At 39.7% G+C, this 11,299-nt stretch overlaps 1 protein-coding gene across 3 annotated transcripts; it reads right to left on the reverse strand.

The window, feature by feature from the left end:
- Nucleotides 1-81: 81 nt before the first annotated feature.
- fam118b (family with sequence similarity 118 member B) lies at nt 82-10,832 on the reverse strand. 3 transcript variants are annotated; one of them, XM_037774504.1, is made up of 9 exons: nt 10,413-10,832; nt 10,167-10,214; nt 9,105-9,194; nt 8,627-8,879; nt 3,692-3,919; nt 2,702-2,830; nt 2,278-2,575; nt 1,245-1,310; nt 82-951 (listed from the first exon to the last, which is right to left on the reverse strand). In XM_037774504.1, exons 3-9 carry the CDS (start codon nt 9,185-9,187, stop codon nt 938-940), a joined length of 1,071 nt encoding a protein of 356 aa, XP_037630432.1. In that variant the 5' UTR covers nt 9,188-9,194; nt 10,167-10,214; nt 10,413-10,832; the 3' UTR covers nt 82-937. The 3 variants fall into 3 exon arrangements, with proteins under 3 accessions (XP_037630432.1, XP_037630431.1, XP_037630433.1); XM_037774503.1 differs by lacking the exon at nt 10,167-10,214 and having other exon boundaries at nt 10,413-10,831; XM_037774505.1 differs by lacking the exon at nt 10,167-10,214 and having other exon boundaries at nt 1,214-1,310; nt 10,413-10,831.
- Between the last annotated feature and the right edge of the window lie 467 nt (nt 10,833-11,299).

Here is an 11,299-nt window from a genome sequence, read left to right on the forward strand (position 1 = left end):
TGCCGGGGCACATGGCCTGTAGCCCCATGACGGACTACTCCAGTATGATCAGCATGAGACAGGTAAACATGACAGCACAAATAGGATACCAAAAGCTTTATTTTGAAAATAGTACTTATAAATACTATGTCAGAAAACACATGCAAGTATTAAAAATACAAAAAAAGGCTTACAAAGAACATTTTCAGTACAGAAGTGGCAAAGTGATTGCTACTGGCTGGGAGCCTGTCTGCTATGAAAACATAATCTTCTGAACTTTGGGAGGACAGAATCATAACAATGTGTTTGCAAACCAAGTAACCATCCATCACTGAGAAAATTCCCATCCAAATTCCCCGTCCAGTAGTGTGCAAATCAAGTTTTACTGGTTTCAGGGTAGAGCATGAGAGATACAATCCTCATATATCAAAACAAGATTGCTTTCAGTTAAGAGCATGTGATATGCGTTAAAGCTTGCACCTACAACTTCTCTTACAGGGCAGGAAGGTCAAGGTGATGCAGTTTGTTTGATTTTATAATCAAAACCATGAATCAATGCAGCACAAAAACTTCTGTCAGTTGTCTCAGATCTATAATTTTTGTCAAGTTGAAGTGAGAGAAACATATTCCATCATCTGCATATTTAAAACTTTCTTTTGCTGTAGCCTCCCAAATGTTGAGCAACATTTAAATACAGTGCAGTGGAACTGTGAGGCTGGGTATTGGCGTTGACTCTTACTTTAAACTTCTCCTTTCCCTTTTAAACCAGAATTAATAAAAGGAAAATCACAGACCTGTGAAACACTGACAATGTCTTTTAGGTCTCCCATGGCCCATAGTTTTCCTGTATTCCTAAATCCACTGATTGAAATCAGACTTGAGTACTACTCAAAGTAGACTGATCTCATGACGGGGCTGTGGAGGAAAATGACTGCTAGTGATCCTGACTGTGTGCCTGTCAAGAATGATGGTCTAGGGCAAAAAGAGAAGGAAGGGACTTAAGTGAACAGTCGAGAAACAAAGAGCATCCACTGAAATGTTGCCACTGACTGCCGTGCATGCAATACTGCAAAGACAGTTGTATCTTTGTGTAAAGGAATACCAGCAGGTCTTTTGATACTGAAAATCAAGAACAGACTTGAATTTTCTATCTACCAGCATGCAGTAAGAAAACAAGTCTTCGACAGTGCTTTATGGTATTATTCTGGAAATGTCTCTTGCAAATGGCCACTGCCTTAAGTCAAAGAGAAGCATTCAGTCCTAACCTTGAAGGAGGCTTTTCTGTGTGTTAAAGCCATTTTGCTGTTCTTCCCCATTTTGTGAAGGAGACCCTGTAGATAAAGATAACAAAAAAGACAATTATAAAATGCAGGCAACACATATTCTGAACTCCTTTCAGAAAGAAGGACAAGCAAGTTAAGGAGATCTATTGGACTGAAATGTAAATACCACATTTTCTTTTCCAAGAGAGATGCTGGCAGAACAATTATGGTGTGAAACCAGGACTACTGACTACAATGTATGCCCTAAATCAAATCTGCAATATGGCAAATTAACTTGGTCTTAAAAGGTCAGATAATATTCACAAACAATTTCTCATTTAACTAACCTAGAGAACCCGACAAACAGTCAATTCCACAAGAACAATTAAGATTCTTTAGCTTAAGTTAAAAATACACTAACCTGGTACCATAATACTAGTAGTAGTAGTTTAAGTATTGTTAAATAACAGCAATCTATCTCTTGACTGGAGAATGCAGCACCCGTTTTGACAGCAGAAGCAACCAAGCATCGAGTACCCCGGTGTCAAATGTTTAATGGGGTACTCCAACAATTTAGTATTACACTCCCATTAAGTTGAGGGACTCACAGGAGGCTGATTAAAAAAAGAATGCTAAAAATTGAAGCAGCAGAGGCCCCGATATCTTGACTTTTAGTCCTAAGTGTAGGTCAAGCTCCAAAAACAGTAGATCCTACATTATCCATAATGCAACTCAACATCGTCTTTCATCTATCCATGCACTCATTAATCCCAGCTCACAGTGCTCACAGCGTCAGCGAGGCAGATTGTTAAGGGTAGCTATTGCAGAAATAACAAAACTCCTGCTGAAGTGAGCTCTTCCCCATCTAAGTGTTCTGTATCTCTGACCAGATGGAAGTAATGTGAGGTGTTGGTTTAGGGGGTGATCAGGGTCATTTGATATTGGGAGTGCTAGGCGTGTGATGGCTCTGAGGTTCACATCTAATAACACTGGGAGTGGGCACAAATGAACTATGATTGACTTAAATCCTCCTTACCCCAGCCGTTGGTAGACACATCACGGTTGCAGATCTCATTGGCCAGCCTCTCAAAGTACTCGGGCAGGTCCGCATACTCGTCTCCATAGGAGATGACCTTGATGCCCTTGTCCAGCATGTTGTCACGCAGCTTCTTGAACTCACCCACGTCCTCTCGTCGTACAAGCATGAAGTGTTCCAGGTCCGACTTGTGTTTGACCGCCTCCAGGAACAGAGCCTGGAAGGTAGTGTCGTCTACTGTGCGCCCGCAGCCGAGAAACACAAATGATTTGGTCTCGTACAGCTTCTGGATCTCACGCTGTTGAAACCGGCGGTAATATATTATCACATATTATCATTTCATAAACATCAAAGTGCAGGGACAGAAGCAATTTGGTTTGGTTTCTCAGAAACATAACCAATAATGAACAATTTCTGGGCTCACCATAACTTCAGTGTTCCTCAGTACATTCTGGTAGCCTGCAGGGTGCAGTACGATACCACTGGGGTTGGTGTAAACACCGTGGATATGCAGAACACTTAACCTCCGTTTCTCCTGAGCCCACTCCAACACCTAGACACACAAACACAAACACAAGCACACACACAAGCACACACACAAGCACACACACAAGCACACACACAAGCACACACTTAACAGTCCATTGCACTCAAACCTGTTCTGGCTGGGCTGGGAGTAAAATCACTGAACAGCAGTTAGAGGATATTAGCCCTGATGGAGACGAGGCATAAATACCAGGACTGAGAGGCAAAGCGACAGGTCTCTCAGAAAACTCTGACCAATTTTTGCTAATTTGTGTTCTATTTAACAAATAATCAACCTAACTTTAAATGAACTGGGACATAAATTACATGATTGAACAATTGACATTTTGTAGAAAAACTGTTCAGAAGTGAAAAAAAACCCTGTGAACTGGGGAAACACATGCTTCTCCTTCAGCCCGGTCTTAATCCAAAAGCAAATATTGTTCAATCTATAAAATTCGACAGCAGCTGAGTAATGGTTAGAATTTAAACCTTCCTCCACCTGTCAGAGACAAAAGGCTCTTTCAGGTCAAAGCATTGTCTATTTCTCTCCCAAACCGGCCAACGAGGAACTTCACTTACAGGCAATGTCATAAATGTAACTGATTGTGCAGTGAGTTAGTGAGTTTCCCTATATGCTCAGAGGACAACATGCTATTCAGGCCAACCTGTGATTTCCCCCCCTCCAGACTAGTGTTTTGGATTTGAGATTAAATAATCTGTGAAATATAACTTGAATTTTAAAATTAGTCAGACTTTTAACTCTCCCACAATCTGAACCCTAACGTTAAGTACTTGCTTTAGTGACCTTTGCACACTGAAAAAGCTGACTGGATGTATTGTGGCAGGAAAGATCAATCTATGCCATAACACATCCAAGACGGTTTACCTTCTTCTCGTCTGTCAGGTCCAGTGACTCCAGTTTGGTGCCCTGGTGAGCTGCATAGATCTCCAACAGGTTGTCAAAGTTAGTAGTGAGGACCAGCGCACCACTCTCCATCAACTGCAGCACAGAGCGCAGTAGATGTTTCCCTGCGTGCTCCATCTTACACTCCAAATCGTCAAACACCTCGTATAGACAGTCCTTGAAGAACGTGGATCGCACATTGCCTGTTCTCTGTAAAAAAAATAAATAAATAAATAAAAAAGACAGGAAACGTTAGGAATAATGCACGAGTTATTTTATAAGAGTACATGTAAGAAATTATCCAGTTGGCATGCTTTTCACACAACTGTTTTGTAGGGTTTTAAGTTTCAACATCATAAATACTTTAATAAAGTACACTGAATGTACAGGGATAAGATTTGGTGATATTAATGCAGAAAAAAGCCTTGACAAATAATTGAGTTTCACGGTACATTTGGATATGTAATTTACAATGACAACAAGACTTCATATAGTGTACGATGCACTCAGGACAGAAGGCCATATGGACTGTCTACCTATTTATACTTGATGATCAATAGTCAGCTAAGCAAGTTTAAACAGCACTGAATCCAGTACGACAACAACTGAAAAGGGAAGTGCAGCGAACAATGAGCAGCACTGATTTAGTGCGCCAACAGGAAGTAAAATTCGTGCAATGAAATATAAATAAATAATGATCATTGGAGCACAGATCATGAGGCTAAAATGTGTCACAGCAAGATTCACAGGGTTGTGAAGTCTTTCACTGTTGCTGCAATGTAAGACAGCTTTACTACCTCAACCCCGGCCTTCTCACAACAGAATGTGCTGACTGTAGCCAAACCTGCTTTGATTTGTGAAGTCTTAACACAAGAATCGCCAAATTGTAGTAAAATAAAATCTGCCCTCTGTCAAGTTTTAAATATAGATGAGAATTTACAGTGTTTCCAACCTAAAAATACTGTCTGCTGACTGAAGACTGATTCATAAGATAACCTCTGCCGGAAACAAGAGAGAATACAGTGCGAGGTATATTTTTGTATGTTCCTCATTTTATCAAAACTTTACAGTACTCTGAGTATATTTTTTGTGTGAGTGGGGTAATTAACCCTCAACTATGTCAGTCTTTGACATCCCTACATTTACTGGAAATGGCATATTAAACTTGTTTGAACATGAGCAGAATTAACTTCAGGGGAAGTATTCTGTGGTAAAATATTGAAACACCAGTAGGCCACTGTCAAATTACCGCAACCATTGTATCAAGGACACTTTCACAAACCCACAACAAGCAGCCTTTTAATGGGATACCATACCATGTGACCTGACCATGTGTGTCCGAAAATACATGTGTGCAAATGAGTCCAGTTTGAGCAACAGCTGAATGATACTGTTTTTTTTCATTTGAGCTTATTAGAATCAGATTGGAACCACAAGATAATTGCTACCCCAAACACTGGAGAAAATTACAAATTAAAGTAATAATGTTGTGTAATTGCTCCATAGAAACAGACAGAAAAGTGGGTGATTTTTTTTGTTTTTGATTTTGGTAATATCATAATAGTAGAGTATGCATAGTTGTATATTCCAATCAGCACTCATATTTCTAGATGTATTAATTGTAAAGGCCTCAAACTTGAATACTAACTGACTTATTTATAGCCATGGAGTCTAGTCTAGGCCTTATTTATTTTGTTTTAACATGCTTTCACCATGAATTCCCCTTGGGGCAGTCTCAAGTGAGACCGTGGAGGTGTGTCAAGGGTGTGCCAGTGTTCAGAATATCTACTCCAGGGCAACTTTGTTCTGAATCAAACACTACATCACCCTGTCTGATCTCACACACACTACCTGAGTCTGCTAAGAGATTATGGGCTGTGACTACACAGTCTAAATCTCACCCTTACCTGGCAGAGCCTATTGTAAAAAAAAAAAAAAAAAGAGCCAGGCAGCTAAGAATAGCAAAAGGTAGTGCCGAGATGCAGTGACCAAGGTGATCCTAGCACAGGGAAATGCTCCGCTGACTTCCAGAGATTACAGCTCTAATGGGCTAAACAGCGGGAGTCCTTTCCACAGGAAGGAGCTCATTATCCACATCTAGTGTCTACGGCACCCATCCTGATCACTGTGTCCTTGGACCGTCTCATGAATTATGTAATAACCAAATCAAGTGCAAGTAAACAACTCTGGTTTCCAATTATTCGTCCCAAACTAATACATTTTAATCGAAGTTTAAAAGCAACTCTGGACTGCCCTATTGTGGACATGCATACAGTTAGCACTAAATATAAATATAGCCTAGGTGTAAGAGCAGTAACAGATGCTGAGCTTTCACAGGTCTGTTGCTACTGGAAAGTCCCTGTAACACAGTGGTATGAAGACTAATGCTTGATCTTTTTCCACAGATAGGTTACGGTTAATTTCACAGTGACAGTCTACTTGAGAAAAACAAACCACAACAGTTTCCTTTTGCAGCAAGGCACGTAGAGTGCTTTATCATTTACAAATCTCAGATTATCATCAAAATGACGATCAACAGATGACTAAATGTGTCCTCCCCTAACCCTGCAGAAAACATTGTTTATATTTCTTTAACTAAAACTAGTCAGCAAAGTTGTTATTAGCCTTGTTTTTACAAAGGTCAGATGTGTGAGAGGATTTACAGCAAAAAAAACATTCTCTTTCAGTTTTAACTTCAGATTACCCTCATTACCTGAAACTGTGTGCCTGCAAACCACCATAATCCATCTGACACACAATTCCATAAAAAGTGGGTTAAACTCTCACAGCTGTTACTGGAATTAACTGGACTGAAGGCCTCTCACACCCTCATATGCTTCTGTTTTCTTGAGGTATTTTGATATTAGGACCTATAGTCTAATACCGTATGCATTGGGAAAACACTATGATTCACATACTTGAAGAAATACATTTTCTTAGGTCAGAGGACATCAACTCAGGTCTAGTGGTAACATGTGTTCTTAAGTGCAACAGTGGGAAATATTTGCAGATGAGCTTTGTCAATAGAATCACTAAAAACTCATGTCCTCTGCTGTAATTTATTGTATGCTTGCTGTTTGGGTGTTACTTTAACTCTGTGTGAATGGAAAATCTGGGTTAGGGGGCTGAGCGGTTCACATTATTTTGTGCTTGTTTTTTCCCCTCAGCATGCTGGAGCCTGCTGTGTCTGTAGCCAACAGCAGTGGGGTAGTGTCTGCACGACTGTGGATTGAAATAAGCACGATGGATAAAGCCATAAAAGCGCTGCTTGTTCCCTTTGTGACAACAGGCTGAGGGCAGAAACAAAGCGTTTTATCAATGTCAAAGGTGCGATGAGACATGACTAACACAGGAGGCAAACTGTATCAAGTCTCCCATCTGCCAGCCCTGCTCCAGACCAGACCAGTCCAATATAGGAAGAGAAATAAGTAATATGGAAATCCAAATAGGTTTTTTATTCATTTCATTTTTCGCAATTAATTTGTAACAATCCAATGAGTTTCGAGCTGTAAGGTTCTGTAAAAAAAAAAGAGAATCATTTGTTTCTCACTCAAAATGTATGATTTGCTCTGACTTATTAGGGATGGGTGGTGACGCCCTGTGTAAGGATCTTGTTGTGTTTGTATGGCCGAGTGGCAGGAATTTTCAAGTTTTGGTGGGCTTGATTGGTTCATCAAATTCTTAGGTGGTATTAAGCGTGTGATGTTACCACTTGGTGCTGCAACTATGACAAATATAGTTTTTTGCTGTTGTTGTCTGTAAATCCCAAAAGCCCCACACTACAGAACACTACCTTCCTTTTTTTTTTGTTTGCCCAAAAGCTTTCTTTTCAACTGTGGTAGTCTCTCTCTCACACAAGTTAGATTATTTGTGTTTCTGTCCTGGCTGCTGTCACATGGTGTAACACAGTTGTGTCTACTGTTGATGCAACCTTAGAGTAAGATATGAAAATGAGATTGCGTAGGTGCTTTGAATTGATATTGCTATTTAATATTATCAATCATGCAGTCTTATTCGCAAAAGTACATTTATGGGTAGTCCAGACTACAAGGCGGGTGGTTCAGTTTCTTGTATTAAACCAGAAGTCTCATATATGATGTCCAGCTTGTTGTATTTTATTTCTCTTTGGGAAACCCAAAATTTGTCTGAATTTTGATGCATACACCAAGAACAGGACAGGAACAAAGTGGACACAAGACTGAATAATAGAAAAACATTTAAAAGTTGGCACTGATTTACTAAACACAGTATGGGGAAGTTCTTTCCAATGTATGCTTCTGTTTGCTGATAAAACTGAAGCATTCGTGGCCTGTCTACCCAAACTACCCTATAATTGTAGCTTTGTGCATTACTGCCTCACTCAGAAGCAACATTTTAACCCGTAAGAATTTTCAGTTTAAAGTTAATGTTAAAAAGTTAATGTTAAAAAATATTTTTATAAAAAGGGACAGACTTTTTGGTGCATAGAAAACCAGTTCAATGCAGGTTTGTAGTGTATATCTGCTGTCAATATACTGTAAACCTTAAGGAGGGCAAGGGAGGGTTAAAAAAAAACCCCACTAATGTTGTTCAGCTCGTGTGCCTTCATCAGGGTGTTGTTTTCAACAACAATGAATGAAAAAAAGAAAACAAGCCTGCTCCTTGCATGTGTGATTGATTCTACATCAACTGATTAAAAACTTTATATCGACCAAAATATGTTTCTAAGGAAAAGTCTCGTAAACAAGCCTTGTGTCATTAGCTATAGGTCTTTTAATGAGATAAGGCTAAGATGTCTTATCTCAATCCATGGAAGTTAAAACAAAATGTCCCTAGATGAGGAAAGGACAGTGAGCTGGCAGTCTGTCTGCCATGTGTTTGTACATGTGCGACAGGGCGGTGTAGAGAAGAAAAGCAAGGAAAAAGGCTCAGGCTTACCGGGGAAAGTTTCTGAATGAGGTCATGGGCCACATGAACCAAATTCTTATCTTCCTGCATGTGCTTCTGGAAACGTCGACTCTCCTCCTCCTCCAACAGGTCAAAGTCATTGGCTGCATCAAGCAAGGCCTGGATGAGGCCTTTCCAGGAGCGGAGTGCGGGGACTTGAGGGGCCACTGCAGAGCTTACCCCCGTGCCAATCACCAGGACAAGCTCGGGGGCTCGCTTGGTCTTCAGGCTGGGCAGCAGTTTCCTTTGGGGCATGCAGAGATTGAGTGACGATGCTTCCAAAGATAGGTGCTTCTCAAATTCTTCTACACAGCATTAAACTGACCATTGGCAAAGCAGAATAACATGCAGTATGAAACTCAAAACCTACCTTTATTTAGGTCTGCCAAAAAAAAAAAATAGGAACTCAAGGAAACAAAGAGTCATGGACAGAGTGTGAAACTGGTTCCAAAGCAGCATCTGAGCTTACCTGGGCTTTTTTGCATTTGAGTCTGCATCCTGAGAATCAGCTGCAGGTCGCTTCTCAGTTTTCACTGCAACAACGGAGGCCATTCAGGTCCTGTAACAGAAACAGAATCAACCATATGCTAACTACTGACAACTACATATACAGCAAGTCTGGACACTAAAGTGCCACACATGCATATGTAACTTGTTTGACTGACATTTGTGAAGCTTCCCTCTTAACAACCTTATCATATAGGGAATTATAATTACCATATTCCTGCCAGATCAAAGTGTCATGGCAAATGAAAACAGTGCTTCCACTTGTTAACAATCAATCTACACACATCAATGTATTCAAAGACACAATCGAACATTAAAAGGCATACCATTTTTCAATCATCAACATTCAAAAAAATATTTTCCATTTAAAACATATTTATCCCAAATCAACTGATAAGAATATTACAGCTGTTAAGTTTCATGTCTCCTCATAAAAAGGCAAAGGCATACTGGTCGCACTTGATAACTTAAACCAATGCTATCTCTCTCACCAATGATTTTCAGTCACTGGTTTATTTGGTTTAAAGGTCAAAAGTCTAACCCCGAGCTCCTGAAGCGGTGCAATCCCTTAACAAAGGAAGATTTTCTTACTTTTCCCTCTTTCCCTTCTTAAAATGCAGCAATTATCTTAAATAGCACAACATGAACCTGAAAGTTGCATGACACAACAAAAGATTTAGTTTCTAGGCTGGCAGATCTGGAGCTGTAGTAATAGTAAATAACAGAAACTGCAAGTTTATAAACAGTCACCCTTTGATACTGAAATATCAGTCATGACTCTGGTGTTTGCAGATGTTTTACTGGTATGATTTTTGACTACTCTGATGAGGAAAGTAAGTGATGTAGCTGACAGTCCATGAACTCTTATAGAACTCTGTCCCTTCTTAAAATGCAGCACTAATTTACATATACCTGCCAGGTCAAAGTGTCATGACAAATGAAAAAAGTGCTTCCTCTTGTCATCATTTCTCGTACAGGAAATAATTCATAAATCCCCCCCCCCCCTGGTTTACACACACCATACCTGAATGATGACACATGCTGCCATTTAAAAGGCTATTGTTCCTGGAAACTGAACAGTGACACAGACAAGGTGACGTTAGCATGTTTTTCCTGCTGTTTCCCTATTGTTGTTTTCTTAAGTCAATGCACCCCAACCAGTCCAACAGCAAACTCATGCCAGACCACGTGTTTAATACTAACATTAAGAGACAACTACACTGTTCACACACAACAGATAAAACGTGCAGACAAGGTAACGATGACTCACCTTGATACAGGTAATGTTAAGTAACTGTCCAGTGTTTTATTTCCCTTCAAGTAGAAATCCTTTTGATCTGAAGTCAGCAAAAGTATGTTCTCTATTAAAGTGAGCCACGTTAAATAGCTTGGACTTGAGTACCTTTAAGCTTTAGATGGACAAAGAAAGCTAGTTTGTTTTGATGTTTTAAGCTAAGTTACGTTAGCAACCCGTGGTTGTCAAGACACCCAGACTTCCTCTGCTTTACTTTTCATTCTGATGATAAAAGCAGGAATATATCCGTTGTTAACCGATGTATTTCGCTGGGTATAAAGGTGTTAAACCCCGTTAATACAGCAGAAAGTCTCTCTACTCTCCGGCTGGCTGCTACACTGATCGTCCGTTTAAGTTCTGCAGAGCTGTTGAAGTCACCGCCTGTGGTTTTATGATGCCTTCAAGTGCTGTACGAATAACTGACATTAGCTTCACCGTCACGCACGGGGAATTTGTCTTGGTGCGTGGCAAAAAAAGCAGACACATCAAAGTAGGCATTAGTAAAACTGAATAAAAATAGATATCAGTTAGAAACAAGAACAGTGTACATCTATGAAAGAAATGCATTTATTTTTTACTACAATACAACAAAACACTTATTTACAATTTAAAAAGCTATGATGAAGATGCTAGGGATATTTACAAGGAGCACCTGAAAGCAGCAAAAGCAGACTCTGTGACGTCAAAGAAGGCAAGAGGCTAGACAGCAAAACAACCTACAAACTATTTATGTTTATGTATTCAAATATTTATTTATTTTTTATTTTATGTTGGTTTTGTTTCATTTCTGTTGTCCTTTTATGTTTGACACAGCTCTTTGTTTATGTTATCACTATGCTTCTTTTGTATGTAAATGTGTTTAA

This window comes from Sebastes umbrosus, chromosome 7, assembly GCF_015220745.1.
Source record: "Sebastes umbrosus isolate fSebUmb1 chromosome 7, fSebUmb1.pri, whole genome shotgun sequence".
Lineage (NCBI taxonomy): Eukaryota > Metazoa > Chordata > Actinopteri > Perciformes > Sebastidae > Sebastes > Sebastes umbrosus.